The sequence below is a fragment of the Epinephelus moara genome, chromosome 22 (assembly GCF_006386435.1).
Source record: "Epinephelus moara isolate mb chromosome 22, YSFRI_EMoa_1.0, whole genome shotgun sequence".
Classification (NCBI taxonomy): Eukaryota; Metazoa; Chordata; class Actinopteri; order Perciformes; family Serranidae; genus Epinephelus; species Epinephelus moara.
Window position 1 is genome coordinate 4,699,567 of NC_065527.1, and position 13,382 is coordinate 4,712,948.

Below are 13,382 nucleotides of genomic sequence, written 5' to 3' on the forward strand. Positions count from 1 at the left end.
CTGCTAAACCTGCACGTCTGGCTTAGTCAGTTTGTGAAGCTACACATGAATTGTCACTGACTAATTAGCTCAGTGAGATAGAAATTGATTCTTAGTCTCAGAGGTTGTGAGTTCAAGCCTCAGCTGATGCAAAAGGCAGATTGTGTTGCTAAATTCCTAAATGTCTTCCAATTCTTCTGCTTGCTGCTCAGAATTGCCTAAAAATGCCCGGACCCGACCCATCGCTGCGCAGCAGCTATAATTATTATTTGCTATTGCTTTTATAGTTAGTTTTAAAGTTAAATACAACCCAATATGTTCTCAACACATGTAAGAGTTTCTATGTGAATGTGTGAATGAGGAGATAGGAGCTGAAGATGCTTGACAAAGATTTAATCTGTGGCATATTTGAACATTCTGCCATTTGCTTGAATGGGGAAACATTTCCCCTAAAAAAGTTGAATATTTCAGAAAGTATGAATGTTATGAATGAGAAAAATACTATGAAGTATACTAATATAATTAATATTTAGAGGAATGTAAAAATAAAGAATTTTTGCTGTTTTCACTTCAAAGCACTTCTTTGTGACATCACTGTTTCCTGTATGTATGTATGTGTGTGTGTGTGTACATCACTGTTTCCTGTATGTATGTATGTGTGTGTGTGTGTGTGTGTGTGTGTGTGTGTGTGTGTGCTTTACATTTGCAGCTGAATATACTTCTACAATAGAGAAACCTAGCAGGTTGGTACAGCTGCATGTTACATTGTTCTTTGTTGTTGGCTTGCTGTGTGCGATAATTTGACCCTACAGTCTCCTGAGCAAATATTCTGCACAGCAACCCATTTTTAGAAAATACATGAGGATATTACAGGCCATAAGCCCTAAATAACATTTTGCTAAAGCTAACGATTGGTCGATCTGAAAAAATATTCCCAAGAAACTCCTAATGGTGTCTCATTTTTAAGCTTTATTTTACTTAAAAATATCTTTCTTAAGACTGCAATTTCTTTCAACTTCACAATTAAAGAGGTCTTTGGTAAACACATTCTTGGGCAGAAGTCACAAACATAAGTGAACTCAAAGGTTTGAGACCAAAGCACAATCAGAAAGGACTTCCAAGAGGCACTGTAATCAATCATGTGTCCACAAATGCAGTGTGTGTTCGCTGCACTGAGTAACGAACAGGGAATCAAGACCCATCACGTTTTGCACGTGGCACACAAGACTTAACTCATAGATTTTGTTTTATTACATTGAGAATTGTATATATGCAAGGCTTAACATTTACAACTGGGGATGGATAACTTAAAAAAAAATGTAAAAATAACTCATAATTAGTTGCATTATGTTGAGGACAGTTTCTTTTTCCTATTTTCTAACCCTCTTCCTAATTTTTTTTGCAAAATTGGTAATCATGGGAAACATCAGGCAGTTACTGTAACTACATTTAGGTGCTACTTTCAGAGTCATCATCTCATATGGCCGAGACGAACCAGAACACTACAGAGTAAATTCAGGGAAACTCAAACCACTGAACCCAAAACCAATTAAAATCAATTATATTCAGGTCATATCAAACTTCCTGTGTGCATGACCTAATGACCTGCATTAACTTAAAAACTAACAGCTGCAAATACAGCACTGTCACCAGGCTAAACAATTACAAACGGTTATATTCACATTAATACAATTCAATAACTACGTGCAGCAGATCATTTATGGTTAATTTTAAACGATGAATTCAACATACGTCAGATACTTGCAAGGATGCAACCTCCTGAATGTTTATACAAAGAGACTGACCTCTGTAGTGTGGATAGATGAACAGTGTGTGGTGCCAAACTGACTCTTCTATGTGAGATGTCATGCAGTAACAGCAAGGCAAAGAGCCTTATTGTGCTCGAAAGGGCATGTTTAAAGTTACTTAATTAATAAGGGCTTTCTGGGTTCAGCTGTTGGAGTTCCTCCTGATTAAACTCGACTGAACTCAAGAAAAAAACAAGGAGCAACTGATCAAACAGTCAACAGGAAAGCACTTGATAAAACAACTGTACACTATAACACAGTAGCCCTTTATGAATCAAATGCACTTTTTAAATCAAGGTAGAAACATTAAAAGAAAAGCAGTTCTGTTTTACATATTCATGTTTTTTTTCTGACGTCTTTCCTCAGCGGTGGATTCTCTGGCATGTGATGAGATATTCAGGGAAAGCCTGCGTGTCGTTGAAGATGACAAACATCGTCGGCTTAGTGATGTCGTCGGTGACGCTGTCGTATCTGAGGGGAATGTCTCCTGTCTCCTTCAGCGGGGCCGCCTTCATCGAATGGCAGCCTTTGGTGTAGTCTCCTGTCAGAACCTTTGACACCATAATAAACTTGTATCCGTCTGCATTTGGGGGCGAGTACTGATCCTGGACAGACAGCGCAGAGTTGACAGCAAAGTACACCCCTTGACCGTAGACGGTGGCTGCGTGGAGAAACCAAGATGTCAGAAATTGACACCAAAGACAAGACAAATTGAGACGAAGAGAACAAAGGTATCAGAAACGTACCGTTCTTTCCACAGAAGCTTCTGTTGAATCCATGAACGCAGATCTCCTTCACGCTAGTCTCACTGGTGCCGTGATACAGAGTCCGCTCAACTTCCGGATACGTTGCACGCTGCAGTATGCTCGCCTTCTTCAGCTTGTACTGATTGTACAGCAGTCGGTTCATGAGCTTCTCCACCTGTGGAGAAAACTCAGCGTTAATAAAGATAGACCAAATAATTTGTTGCAAAATATTTATCTTATTTTTTTCACCTGTATGATTCGGATTTTGCTGTGGTATTCCTGAATGGTCTCATAGAAACTCTTCACCACGTTCTGAAATTCATCAGACTCTTCGTCGACTCTGGTTGCATCAGGCAGGTTTGACAGCAGAGAGTATTCCTCTTCTGTTGACAAAGGATTGAGTTTTGAGATTAGATAATGTTACTTTTATCATTTATATAATTCATCAACTCAGATATGGAGTCCTAAATCTGGCAAAGGGCAGTCACAGATGATCAGATGGGTCAGAAATGTTAATCAATACATTAATAAATAATGCTGCCGTTGAAGTAAAATGGAGCACAAAAACAAATATTAAGATTCTTTTCCATATTATCATCGATTATCTGTGCTGAAGAGTTGCTGTGTGGCTTTCTGCACATCAGATAAACTTTAAAATCAGAAAGTAAAGCATATTTTTCAACCTGGACCCTATCAACCCATGTTTTTGTGTCTTGGTGTCCAATAAGAATATTTTTTTCAACCTGCTCCAGTATTAAACAAGAGCGCTGCAATGTTAACACTCAGGTAACGCTCTCAACGTCAGTTTATGTCCACTAAAAGTGTTTGTTTTTGCCACTGACAGGCTCAGATTGTTTTAGAAGTGTCAGACAAGATTACTAAAAGGATCCCTACAGAGATAGACTTTTTGTAAAAGAGTAGGGGGCCATTTCTGGTTAAACAAAAAGGATCTAACGCTTCATCCAAACAGTGTCAGGTTGTTGAGCCACCGGTAAATAGTTGCAATCCTCCAAGGACCTGTAGTTCTTGAGGTTGCAAATCCCTGCGTGGCAATGCATATCATCAAAACGGGCTATTGGGGTTGTACAACGTTAGCACTGCTAAACTCTCTAAACATGCATGGAATTTGCTCAAACATGCTGGTCTATTACATCATAGAGTTATCAGTTAGTTATCAGTTAATCACATCTATAGTAAATGTAACAGTGTCTCCTGTGAGTTTAAAAACCGCGTTTTCCCATCTTTTACAGGCAGGGGAAAAGGACCATTTTCCCCCTCACCAGCTCCCCCAACTATGTCTACACACCAACTGTATCTATATCATCTAACTGCATCGTATGAACCCAAGTAAAAGTAGCTAACGATAACAAATTCAGATAGCTAAGACAGCTTAGAAGTGTAGTTCACCAAATTTACAAAATGTCAATGACAACACGATAAAGACTTATTTCAATTGACAAGAGACACGCACTTGACAATGAAGACATTATTATGAAAACAGAAGCCTGTATCTGCGTTAACGAGCCAACTTTTCTAGCATTAAGTTTGCCAACTATAATTGTGCATTCAGTTATATTTTTGACTTAATCTTTTAGAAAATTGTGTTTGTTTCGGGGCTCCATACACAGAAGCACCATTCAGCAGAAAATATAAAACACTAGAACACCATAGGTTTCCTTTACCTGGCACATCGGCATCCAAATCCCCTAATTCAGGCAACTTCCTGGAGATTTTCACAGACTTCCCTGAAGCTATGTTGTGCTCTTGCATCTTCTCAAAGTTGATGGTGTGCGGCTGATTGTCCAGCAAGATATCAATCTTTTGCAGCCTCATCCTCAAAGCGTTCTCGATGAAGACAGTGGCCTCGGGTGAATACGGAGTCATAGCCGAAGAGGCTGGGTCATGATACACCCACTGAACAGTCCTCAGGATTTCCTGGTCAGACACAGAATTGGAGATTTTCTCCAGCAGCAGCTTTGTGTCAAACAGTCCTCCGGATACATAATCCTTGAAGCCAGAAACAGTGATTATGGTGCCCTGAACTTGAATCTCGACTGCGTGCTTCCTCTTGATCATCTCCAGACACTTCCAGTGGTACTCGGACATGTTCTTCACACTTCTGTGCTCCACTTTCTCCTCGACCTGTCTCTGGGAGACCTTCTTCCCAAAGGCTATGTCCACCCGAATCAGGTCACAGGTATAACCTGCAAAAACATGTATCTGTAAGGTGTTGGCTGCCTTGATGGCGTCTTGTATGGAAATATCAACGCTTTTCTTTAACTGAGGGCTCTTCACAGTACTACTAGAGGAGGCTTCTTCTTGGATCATTTTCTTGGACAGCTCCAAGGCTTTTTGCAGCTGTTCCTCATCATCCTCTTGGGACCAATGACTTGACTCCATAGAGTACTGGATGGCTAGAGACAGTTGGGCTTCTTCTTCAAGGTTGCTAGAAAGCTCCAGTGCTCCATCATTCACCTGGAGCAACTTGCTCACAGCGTTCCCTTTGGCTGAGAGCTGGGAGGCATCAACAGCTTTAGCAGAGGAGTCCTGGTCTGTCAGGCTGGTCGGTTCATCTGCTGTGTACAGGTCCATGTCATCCATTTCATCTGGCTGGTCTGAATTGGACACGCTCTTCGTAAGTCTTCCATCGACGGTTGAGACGATTCTCTTTGCCTCCTCTAAAAGGCCTACAGAGAAATAAACAGATCGTTAAAACTGCACAGAAAAACAAGAGGTTAATGAAGAGATGGATGCTACCTTTGTCTGGAGCTCCATTATGATCAGTTTGCATTGAGTCAACTTGTAACTCCGGCGGAGAACCATCCACAGACGCCTTCTGGAAGTTTCTGCGGGACATCATGTTCCACGCAGTTTCAAAAATGTTCTGAAATAAAATAACACAACGTTTCTGTGAACACCACGTTTCTGCCACAGGAAATCTGAATTATTTTCTTAACACTAATTATAACTGTAGTTTTTGTACATTAAAATATAATCACATATTAGTAGCCCATGATCTACCAGTTGAGAATGCGTCACTTCGCAGTTGCTGAACAAGCTTTAGGGTTTATTTCTATTTTCCCAGTGATTGGCACCATTTTCAAACTTGCTTAGTAGCTTGAGACATCCCCAACACTAACCAAAGCCTCATTTCTCCCACAAAACCATTTCAGTTCAGTTATTTTTGCGTTTCGCTTGTAAGAAATTGTCGATGGTACCAATAGATTTGTTCCGTTTGTCCCATTTATTCGTCACCCCTCAAAGTTACTGGGGGGGGGGGGGGCATTAAGTTATTGTTTGATAATTTTTTGAAGGACAAAATGGTAAATGGACCCATACTTGCATAGCGCCTTTTTAGTCTTCCAACCAAACAAAGCAGTTTTTACACTACAAGTCACATTCACCCATATACACACACATTCATACACTGGCTGCCGAGATGACCGTTCAGGGAGCCATAAACGGTGCTACTCAGGTTTTTAACACGCTCACACACTGATGGAAGAGCAGTCAAGAGCAATTTGTGGTTCAGTATCTTGCTCAATGATACTCTGACATGCAGACAGGAGGAGCCGGAGATCAAACCACCTATCATCTGATTAGGGGATGAGCCGCTCTACCTTCTGAGCCACAGTCGCCCAACAGTGAACTGCAACTGCGGTACTTACAGTTGCAAGTTTACATACCTTTGTGAATTATAGCTACAAAAATGAAAGGATGTTTTCTGCCTATCATCTTTACTAGTGAACAGTTAGCAGCCACAGACTGATAACAAATAATTTATGTCACTACGCCCCGCAAAGGCTACTGCCAACAGCTACTGGCAACTTTTAAGGTGGAATGTTTTTTTGTATGTTGCTCGATGCATGAGTCGACAGTGTGAATCAGTCAACACACCTTAAATGTCAATGTCTTAACTCTGACCTTTCCATTTTATTGACTCTCTGCCATGACGTACGCTTTGGTGATGATTGGATCTTTAAATGTTACAAAAATGCAAATGAATTTCAGCCGGTTTCTGTGAACTGTGAATACTGGAGCGCTGTGGAAGCACTACACCCTTGCTCTGCTCTCAACACTCCAGCCTGTTCTTTTAGTGCTGAAAATGTAGCACAACCCAATTCCTTGAACGATCAGTGAGATGCAGACTTTCCTCTGCATCATCAGTCAAGAGGAAACAAAGTAAGAGCTGGATGGAGCAGTGACGCAGCTGTTACCATCTGGTAACAACCCTGTCTACATGATAAGAATACTGTCTGCATTGGAAATGCAAACCAGATCTGCAAGTTAGGTTCATGTCCTTGTGACTTGCATACAATTGTTATGGTACTGTAGATCTTATCACTTCTGTTCTACAGCAACTTCACTGGCTGCGAGGGGTGGGAATCACCAGAGGCCCCACGGTACAATGTTATCACGATTCTTAAGTCACGTTGCAATATTACTGCGATTTTAAACATGTTGAGGTAATATCCTGAGATTTTTCAACTCCAAATTATGTCCCCAAAGGAAAACTTTGTCAACATCTGTGTAACCTAATAACATAAAGTGTTTAGTCTGTTCATCTCTCACGTCATTTTTATTATAGCAAAATGTATCCAGTAAAAAAAGCAACTGATTTATTATTCTACTTTGCTACCAAACGTTTAATTTGTATTTGTAATATTAATAATTTAGATAAATAAAAAACTGATACTTGGTGTCTGTGTAACGATACAATGCTGCCACACAATGATATTAGATTGATTTCAAGATTCTGCTGCTCACCTTTAAAGCCCCTTCATACCTGTCTGAACTCCTTCATATCTACACACCTCTCTTCTGTCCTCTTCTGCAATCCTGCTCACATCACCATCTGCCTTCTTGACTACCATGGGTTCTCGAGACTTCAGCAGGTCTGCCCCCGCCTTAAGAACTCTCTCCCCCACGACATTTGCACTACTGACTCCCTTTCACCTTCAAATTCTGTCTGAAAACACACCTTTTCAAGCTGGTATATTCGGTCTGGTTTTAAGGTGACACACACATTGAGACTTGCACTGATGATGACTTTATGACAGTGATTTTATTACCTAGGTTTTATAACTTGGGTGTGATTTTTGTCTCGGCATTTTATTAATTTATTACTGTGTACAACTGAAATATTTGACTTTGTGATTTCAGGATACATTGCTGCTTTAACTGTGTCATGTAAGGTGTCTTTGAGTGCACTGAAAGGCGCAGATAATAAAATGAATTATTATTATTATCATCATTATACCAAAAAAGTTTAGTAGAAACATGGCTTTATATTAAAGTAACATTTTCACTGTGTGGTAAAGCCGTTGCAAGCAGGAAGTGTTCTGAAAATCCTCCCTTGTTGCTGAGTGTAGGGACCCTCTGTCCAGCTATGATAACACCGGAGAGCGAGCTGCAGAGAAGCATCACATTTACATTTTGTGTTGCCAGTCTAATCAATCCCAGAAGGAAAACAATGCACACAAGAAGACACAATGAAAAACATAATGTAAATATGGAACTTTTTTTGCATGAAATAGTTGCTGTTCTGGTGTTAAAATCACCATACAATTTGTATTCAATAAATATTCACTACTTTCAACAGTCCCCTCTCCTCATACTATTATTATGACCAAAATAAAACCAAAGTTTATGTTATCTCAAAGTTTTTTAAGTTGATTCTCACAGCATACAGGCATTCACTGGTATGCTTTGAAAAACAGCCAGCAGCACAGATAACACTCTATTAATCTATGTTTGCCTCTGATATGTTTTAATTCTGTCATCCTGTTAGCCTGAAACTGGTTTCTCTATGATGTTTCCGAAATTTAGGAAAACAACTACTCTTTGTTCATATGGTCATTGAGCTGGGGCTCACAACAAAGCAGCAGTAGGAAAAGAAAGCACAGCCAAGCTAAAACATTCAGCAGGCCAGACTTGTTCAGAAACATCAGCGTTTCACTTCTGCCTTGTGAATATGGTTAAACTCAGCCTCAGGCAAAATTGTGTAAGGCCTCAAGACTGCTCGTCAAGATGGATGACAACTGGTATAACTGGCCAACTGAGAGGAAGTGTGGAAGAATGAACTTGTATTTCACAGCCTCAAAGACACAGAAGAACACAGACTGAGAAAACCTTTGCTCTGTTCTATCGTGAAGTTACCTGGTGTGGCAGAGGCTCCCAGGGCACGTGCTTTGGGATGATGTAAACCTGAAACTTCGTCTCCATCTCCTTCAGGATGCTCTGGCACTCCTTCTCAGTTAAAAAGCGGGTTACTCCTGGAGCGTTCACTGTGATGGTTCTGGTACAGATGGAGGCCACCATGTCTTTCAACACCTCCTCGGCCATTTGACACGCAGTCGCAGGGCCCTGGATCTGTCAGGGACAGTCACAAATGTGACAAAAGATGACAAAATGTAATGAGTCAGTGTATTTAAAAAAACAAAACAAAAACAAAATAAAAACAGCATTGCCAGATGTACAATTTTTTTTTATCTTATTTGAGCAATAATTTTGCCCTCAGTACGATGTACGATCAATGATGACAAAAAGCGCCCTAATGTATGATAATTTGACAATTTTGTGCCACTTGCAATTAGTAGTTATTCTAGGTCCGTGTATCATTCGTTCATTCCATTTTCAATTTAAAATCAAAAATCAAACAAAACAAAAAAAAAGGGTTTGTTTTTTCATTATTCGTTTAATAATCAAATTCAAAAATACAAAAAATGGTTTGTTTTTCTTATTTTTGATTTTATGCTCACATCTAAAATAGCAAATCGAAGAATGGGCCACGATTGAAATTTGATTTTGATTTTTCATTTGATCCAACTTGTGTGACCCCGAACTATTTTCTACGGAAGCGCATTGCATTCACTGGATAAAAAAAAAAAAACATTAGACACCTTATCTCGTTTATACGACGGAGTATTAGGGCCACATTGAAGAAATTTTTTTTTGGAGATTTCGAGAATAAAGTCATAACTGAGAAAAAGTCATAATATTACAAGAATAAAGTCACAATATTATGAGATTAAAGTCATAATTTAATGAGATTAAAGTCATAATAGTATGAGAATAAAGTTGTAGTTTTTAAGGAAATATCCAACAACAAACAGAATGTCAGATTGTCTTTCATGCCGTTGTAAGTAGCCTACTTAATTAGGTTCGGGAGATCACGAGATCCTGATCTCGTAATTACGAGTGTCTAATTTTTTTTTTTATCCAGTGAATGCAATGCGCTTCTGTAGAAAATAGTTCCGGGTCACGCAAGTTGGATCAAATGAAAAATCAAAATCAAATTTCAATCGTGGCCCATTTTTCGATTTGCTATTTTTGATGTGAGCATAAAATCAAAAATAAGAAAAACAAACCGTTTTTGTATTTTTGAATTTGATTATTAAACGAATAATGAAAAAACACACCGTTTTTTGATTTTAAATTGAAAATGGAATGAACGAATGATACACGGACCATTCTAAATCTGAGCAGTCTCACTGTACCCATTTCCCAACATGATTAGGACAGCAACATATGGATCCTACATCTGGGTTTTACACATCTCTTCTCATACAACCTCCCTCCCGCCAACCATACTCGGTGTAGGCTGTGATGAACGTGACTCACGAACACGGCTATCGCTCTGGAGCTTGAACTGTCTCACTAAGTTATGCTGTGGTTGCATTGAGTTGTTTTGAATGCACCAGTAAGACCATATTTTCTATTTATTAGCTTAGCGTAGCTTATGGCCTGAACTGTTTTCATGCAGAATTTAAACAGACTTCCAGTCACTGCTGTAATTTGATTTTCTTATAGCATCACAACTACATTAGCTTGCTTTAAAAAACAATATGGACAGATTTGTGTGCCTGTCAAAATGATGTTTAAATATGTGTTTTGTAAGATTACACATTTACGCCCATTTGCTCCCGTGGTTATAACTTTTTTTTTTACTTAAGTAGTGAGCCTCTGGTACCTTATCGAGGTGTACTTATTATATTGCTTTGTGTTTTTTTTTTTACTGGTGCCTCTTGTTTGCACTATCCCCTCTGCTGCTGTAATGACACAAATTTCCCCGCTCGTTGTGGGACTGATATAGAATTATCTTATCTGGTCTTATAGTTTCACATTTCCCACCTGGTGACACTAAATCAACAAGACAGCCGCTTGAAAAGTGTTGTCACGATACTGGAGTTTCTAACGTTGGTACAATACCTCAAAACATATCAATCTTCGATAACATTTTCGACACTACAGGGCAAGAGTTTAGGTCTGCATATGGGTGGTGGGGATATGTCCCTACCAGATTTTTGGAAAGGCAGAATTGTCTCTATCAATATTTGAGCCAACTTTTCTCATTATCTTCATCTTAACAGTTCTGTGCACAAAAATATGGGACAAATTGTGTATTGATTCAGAAAGGGAGAGTGCTTTTTTCGTTCTTTCTTTTTCAAATACGTGACTATCACATATTCTGCCTGATCAAAAGTGTTTTCAGGTAGTTTGGGTATTTCATCTCCGATGAAGAGCAGTGTACAGCTGCTTAAACTCTGCCTCCTCCAGAGAGTGCCAAACAGGGTTCTGTGTCTGTCAGGCAGTCTGAAGGGGAAACTATCACATCAGCAGAGCAATAACATAATGCACAGCCAACTAGGGCACATAGACATTACGACTTTATTTGCATTAAGTTATAACTTCCTTCACAAAATATTCTGACTTCATTTTCAGCTTCTGAGAGAACACAGGTACGTGGGATATGTTTTAAATGTGCAGAAAGTTTTGTACATCTGCAATCTAGCTGAAATCCTGCTGAAAAACATATGAGCTTTATTATTACAAGGGTTTAATAATTAATTAAAGAGAATTAATTTACCTAATTTATCATTAAAGAGGTTTCTTGCCCAAACAAAAGACACAAAGGAGGATGGAAAAGTAAACTCTGCCTACATGTGTTGATGCAGCAGATATGTGGTCTATGGGAAAACAGCTAAATGTTTAAAAATTAATACAGAATACCTGAGAGCTTTACTGCATTATATTACATTATAGCCTATTTATATTTTGAATTGTCACCACTGGCCTGTATTTTGTTTTTCTCATAAATAAATACATTTCAGCCATAAATTGGTGCATAAACTTTCTGGGGGTAAACACTGACAAGAAGTAAGAGCGAGAAAGAGCAGCTGGTAGTGATGTAATGATACGGCCGCAAATGAGAATTGAAACACTTTCCAATATTCAGAATCAATATGTATTGATAAATTTATATTTTTGACAACACTAGCATTCAGTCACCGCTGACATTTCACTGCAGTCTCTACTTCTACATGTGATACTGATGCAACACATACCTTCAACCCACAAACGTCCTCTGCTTCCAGTGGAAGGATAGACACTTGAGACATGTCAGCCAGCAGCTGATGACTATGGGTCTGGATGTATTTCAGCACGCCTGGCTCCATAGAGATGACTGTCTCCCTTTCAATGGGTGTGGTGAGAAACTCCAGGATTGCAGCCTGCTTCTCGCTCTCCATCCCTTTCAGAGTGAACACATCAATATTCCCTCCTCGTTCCGACACCTTCACGGAGGAGAAACCCAGAGCCTGCAGGAACTCTGACCACTCTCTGCAATATAACATGCTCTCATATTCCGCGTCCACCGGCATGCTGAAGTGACACAGCTGGGATTTTAAAAAGCTGCATGCCTGGTTAGCAGAGTTCTGAGATAGGGAGGTCACCGCAACGTTAGAGTCTGATACAGTGTACAAAGTCGGTGACCCAGTTTGTTTCATGATTTGCTGCAGTCGCTCTTTTACATCTTTTCTTTGGAGGAGCTGAGCCTTCTCTGGCTCCAGGGCGAATTGAATCCTAGCCATTTTGCCAAAACAGTCCGAGATGGCGCGTTCTATCAGCTCAACCTTTTGTCTGTCAGTCCCTGCAATGTGCACACCACTATCTATGATCTGGACGGTGAACTCTGGGTGAGCCTTTTCAATGTCCTGCTGAAAGGTGCTGAGTTTAAACAAAGAAAGTTTTAGTGGGTCAGTGATAGCAATATGGCTGGACAGTGTTTCTTCTTCCTCTGTTTGAACCTCCATGACTGCCTCTGCTACTTCTTCTACTGCTGTTTTATGTTCAACAAGAGGCTTCGAGGTCGTCTGCGGAGAGGGTTCACTGTTTGCAGCGGCTACTACAGGAGGACTGGTCTGCATTGGAATATCCTCCGAGGTGCTCTCAGTCATATCTTGGCTCCTAACTCCAGAGTCTTGTGGTGTTAATGTTTCCTTAGGCTGCAGAAAGTCAAAGTACGGCATCACAGCAAGATCAGCACCGTCCAGTTTGTGCGGGTGATCCAGGACGGCGCTCACAGCTGTTAAAAGAAAGACAGGAATTTTGTTTATTAATGTTTATCACCAAAATATGTGAAAATATAGATGTTGCTGCAAAGAAGCTACAAAGTCTGGATACTTCAAACACACCAACCTGGCAGAACAGAGAGTCTATACATCAGCACATTTTTTTTGCAAAACTTTATGATGTCACAGTGAAGCTGACCTTTGACCTTTTGGACATAAAATGTCATCATTTTATCCTATTAGACATTTGAGTGAATTTCTGTCATAATTAGTGCATGAATTCTTAAAGCCCCTACAAGGAACTTTCATTTTGAGTTGATTTTGGCGACCCTGAGGACAACACTGGTAGTGTTTTGCCAGAACGAAGCCTACATTTCCCATGAGCTCTAGTGCGTATTGTCGTAAAGACGCTTACCTGGCTCGCACATGTGTTTGTTTTGGGGATGAATGAAACAACAAGACGGGAAAACTCTGCCCCCGCTCCTATCGGGGATCCC

The 13,382-nt window shown here is 39.9% G+C and overlaps 1 protein-coding gene across 1 annotated transcript in view; it reads right to left on the reverse strand.

Moving 5' to 3' along the window:
• Positions 1-1,207: 1,207 nt before the first annotated feature.
• The window catches only part of parp10 (poly(ADP-ribose) polymerase family member 10), a 17,371-nt gene continuing 5,196 nt past the window's right edge, over positions 1,208-13,382 (reverse strand). The window contains exons 5-11 of the mRNA XM_050034444.1: positions 11,881-12,899; positions 8,693-8,905; positions 5,291-5,417; positions 4,216-5,220; positions 2,783-2,916; positions 2,534-2,708; positions 1,208-2,448 (exon numbers count right to left, since the gene is read on the reverse strand). Coding sequence (XP_049890401.1) covers positions 2,150-2,448; positions 2,534-2,708; positions 2,783-2,916; positions 4,216-5,220; positions 5,291-5,417; positions 8,693-8,905; positions 11,881-12,899 — 2,972 coding nt within the window. The 3' untranslated portion in view covers positions 1,208-2,149. The remainder of the gene's footprint in view (positions 2,449-2,533; positions 2,709-2,782; positions 2,917-4,215; positions 5,221-5,290; positions 5,418-8,692; positions 8,906-11,880; positions 12,900-13,382) is intronic.